General features: G+C 51.2%; 1 protein-coding gene across 1 annotated transcript in view; it reads right to left on the minus strand.

Annotated features, from left to right (window-relative positions):
- Gfi1b (growth factor independent 1B transcriptional repressor) overlaps positions 1–1329 on the minus strand; it is a 5968-nt gene extending 4639 nt beyond the window's left edge. Inside the window, exons 1-2 of the mRNA XM_021191941.1 lie at positions 1230–1329; positions 687–824 (exon numbers count right to left, since the gene is read on the minus strand). Coding sequence (XP_021047600.1) covers positions 687–824; positions 1230–1329 — 238 coding nt within the window. The remainder of the gene's footprint in view (positions 1–686; positions 825–1229) is intronic.
- Positions 1330–3638: the final 2309 nt, after the last annotated feature.

Raw genomic sequence — 3638 nt, forward strand, 5'->3', positions numbered from 1 at the left:
GTGGTGCCCAGTGACTATTCCTAACTGCCACCAGTCTCTCTTCTCTCTCTCTCTCTCTCTCTCTCTCTCTCTCTCTCTCTCTTTCTCTCTCTCTCCCTTCCTCCCTCCCTCCCTCCTTCCTTTCCTTCCTTTCATTCTCTCTCTTTCTTTCTAAATAGGGTCTCTTTCTATACCCATGGCTGTCCTAGAACTCTCTATGTAGACCAGACTGACCTTCAACTCACAGAGATCTGCCTGCCTCTGCCTCCCAAGTGCTGGGATTAGAGGCATGAACCGGCACACCTGGTTCAGGTTATTAATTTTGAAATAAGGTGCCTGGGTGCTGTATCTCCCCTGGTGACCTCCTGTTGAGGGTTCCGGTGTGCAGCCCTACTGTGTACCGTTGGTGTGAGTCTTCACTGCAGTTTCAGCTCCTTCCCTCCCCTGAGGGACCACCAGGCCACTGCCCTATGAACTCCCCAGCTGCTACACACACGCATACCACACACGCACACGCACACATGCACCCTCATCTAGAGCAAATGCCTGTCCAGAGTGTCCAGCAGATGCTGAGAGTCCAGACGGCGTCCAGTGACTGATGCTCCCTAACGTCATGATCCTAAGAAGTGCTACCCCAGAGCCTCTGTGGGTGCTACCATTTTCCTCTGTGGCACCTGCAGGGGACAGTGAAGACCCTGGCTGTGTACCTGGGGCCGAGGCCATCTTGGGAAGGCTCTGGTTTAGCACCATCTCCCGCTCCTGTTTGACTGTGTTCCAGTCCAAGGTCTGGCTTGGAAGCGGTACGCTGAGAAGAGAGCTGGCACTCTGGTTATGCTCTTTTGCCACTGTGAGGAGACAAGACCCAAAAGTCACCAACACCAGCTCTGGAATGCCCTCAGAGAGCAAGGGGTACCATATCTTCAGGGAGAGGGGACCCAGGGACACCAGCCTGCTGCTGCTCACACCTCTGTTCCGAACAGGCAGAGGTGGGGGAAACCCAGAGCACCCCGCAGAGCACCCCGACTTCAGATCTCAACTGGAGCCATAGTCCCTTCCCAGCTCTGAGTCCGATGCTCCCTGAACTCCAAAGGCTAGAGGAGATGAGTATTTATTTCATTCATTCATTTTTTCACTTGCTCATTCATTCATTCATTTGTTCATTCAGTGACAGATGCAGAAGAGATGCCACAGCATCATCAAGATAGTGCCAAGCAGGCATGAGGTGGGCCATAGCCTAAACTCAGACTCACCAGGGATTATGGCAGGAGGCCAGACCAGGTCATCACCCTGTGCCCGGCGCTGGTGGTGGGTGTGTGCCTTCTTACTCTTCACTAGAAAGGACCGTGGCATTTTCCAGAGTGCGCTCCACACTGCGGGGAGGAGGGGTAATGGGAGTGACTAAGAGTGACAAGCACTAGTCCTTTGGATCAAAGACACACTATCCCATGCTGGTTTGTACAATGTTCCCCCAAAGTTCGCATCCACCTGACACCTGTGAATATCACATCAAGTTAAGATGTGCCTGAAGATAGGTCTTGCTCCCCAGATGACCAGGGTTCCTCCCTACAAGAAGAGGGAAAGCTGGGCACAGGGAGAGCAACTTGTGTATCAAAAGCGGGGAGTAGAGCCATGCCTCTCTAGATTCCTGCTACCAAGAGCTCAGAGAGATCCATGAACTGATTTTTTTGGAACTTCCAGAAGGAACCAAACTTATTGACACTTTAACTTTGATCATCTGGCTCCCCCAAGAATGGTGAATTAGTTACAGGTAGAGTACACCCATGCTTAGAAACTTGAGTCAGCCTGGACTGTACTGGCAAAGAGAAGGAAGAGCTGGCTGGGGTCCCTGAAGCAGGCACTTGTGGACCCCAGTTAGTGCTACTTAAAGGGCTGGGGTGCCGCTCCACTGCATATGACCAGTTATGGCGGTGCATTCTTACAATCCAGCTCTTGGGAAGTGGAGGCAGGAGAAGCCACAGTTCGAAGTCATTCTCAGCTAATATGAGTTCAGGGCCAGACTGGCAGAAACCCTGTCTCAAACAACAAATTTAAAAAAGTTGTTTTATTGAGTGCTCTTCCAAAGGTGCAGAGTTCAAATCCCAGCAACCACATGGTGGCTCAAACCATCCTTAATGAGATCTGACTCCCTCTTCTGGAGTGTCTGAAGACAGTTACAGTGTAGTTACATATAATAAATAAATAAAATTAAAAAAAAAAAAGTTGTTTTAGCCGGGCATGGTGGCGCACGCCCTTAATCCCAGCACTTGGGAGGCAGAGGCAGGTGGAGTTCTGAGTTCGAGGCCCGCCTGGTCTACAGAGTGAGTTCCAGGACAGCCAGGGCTGTCTCAAAAAACCAAAACCAAAACAAACAAACAAACAAACAAAAAAGTTGTTCTTGTGTCCAGTGAGACTACACAATCTGAGCTTAGATTTTTAGATCAATCACTCATGGAAAGCCAGGTGTGGTAGTGCGTGTCTTTAGTCCCAGCTCTCAGGAGGCAGAGGCGGTAGGATCTCCCTGAGTTCAAGGCCAGTCTGGTCTATAGACCATGTTTCAGATCAGCCAGGACAAACATAGAAAAACCCTGTTCCAACAAAACAAAACAAAACAGAACAGAACAAACAACAGTACTCTCCAAAAGAGAAGCTCACGGGGGAGGCCCTCAGCTTGCCCCTTGTTCGGTTTGGGCAGACTCGACACTTTCCCGGGCTAATTTCCTTCACTTTAAGGTGTGCTACCCAGCCTGGAATGCTGGTGAGCATCCCAGGTTCTCACTGGCCCAGCTGTAGCAGGGGTGTGGGGTGTGGGTGGGACCATGCTTAAAGGGACTTGAGGCTAGTGAGACTTAAATGAAGCCTGTATTGTCCTTCAGGGGGAGCTGCTGCAGTCAGTGCCTAAGCCCGCAGTCCCCTCTCCAGAAATGGTGGTGGCATTTCTGTCTATTACTCATGGAAAGAGACCCGAGGAAACCCATCCACTTCATCTGGACATTCGGTCGTGTGGATGAAGACAGAGCGAGGTGAATGTCTATCAACTCTGGTGTTGGGCATCATCATTTAACTTCTTAGTCAGGGACTGGGAGAGAACCAGAGGCCCAAATGAGTCAAAGGATCCGCCCTAAGGTGGGAAGCATGCTGACCTCCCTAGATGTCTCCTGCCCAGTCCTCTAGGACAGCATTCGATTCCTCTCCCATTAATGGCTCCTATCCTAGTCTGTGCAGTGCCCCCATGGCCCTGGGAGACAGAGCACCCCTGTGGAATCCTTTATCCTCCCCGTACTCTAGACTGTTCAGGCTCAGAAAGCGTGGGAGGAGTTCCAGACCCACCCATGATCAGCCACTCACTGAAGGCTGCATCTGTGATATGCCCAGCAAAGGCGGGAAAATGAATTTGACCGCCTCTGAACAACAACAGTGAAGGCTAGGCGATAAGACCTCAGCTCAGACCAGGGTGGGAGGCAAGATTAGGAAAGACAGCTTAGAGTTTAGCCTTGTGACAAGGGCCCTTGAGTCACCTCTGTCCCCGGGGCTGAACCAAAACCAGGCAGGAGAGTCCCTAAGTCCGCTGGGCAGTATCAGTGGTTGGGATTGTTTGCAGAGTAGCCAGGACCAGCGCTCCTTGCTGTGAAGCCTATATTTAGATCGGCTAAGAGGGGGCC

This window comes from Mus pahari, chromosome 3 (genome assembly GCF_900095145.1).
Source record: "Mus pahari chromosome 3, PAHARI_EIJ_v1.1, whole genome shotgun sequence".
NCBI classification, from domain to species: Eukaryota; Metazoa; Chordata; class Mammalia; order Rodentia; family Muridae; genus Mus; species Mus pahari.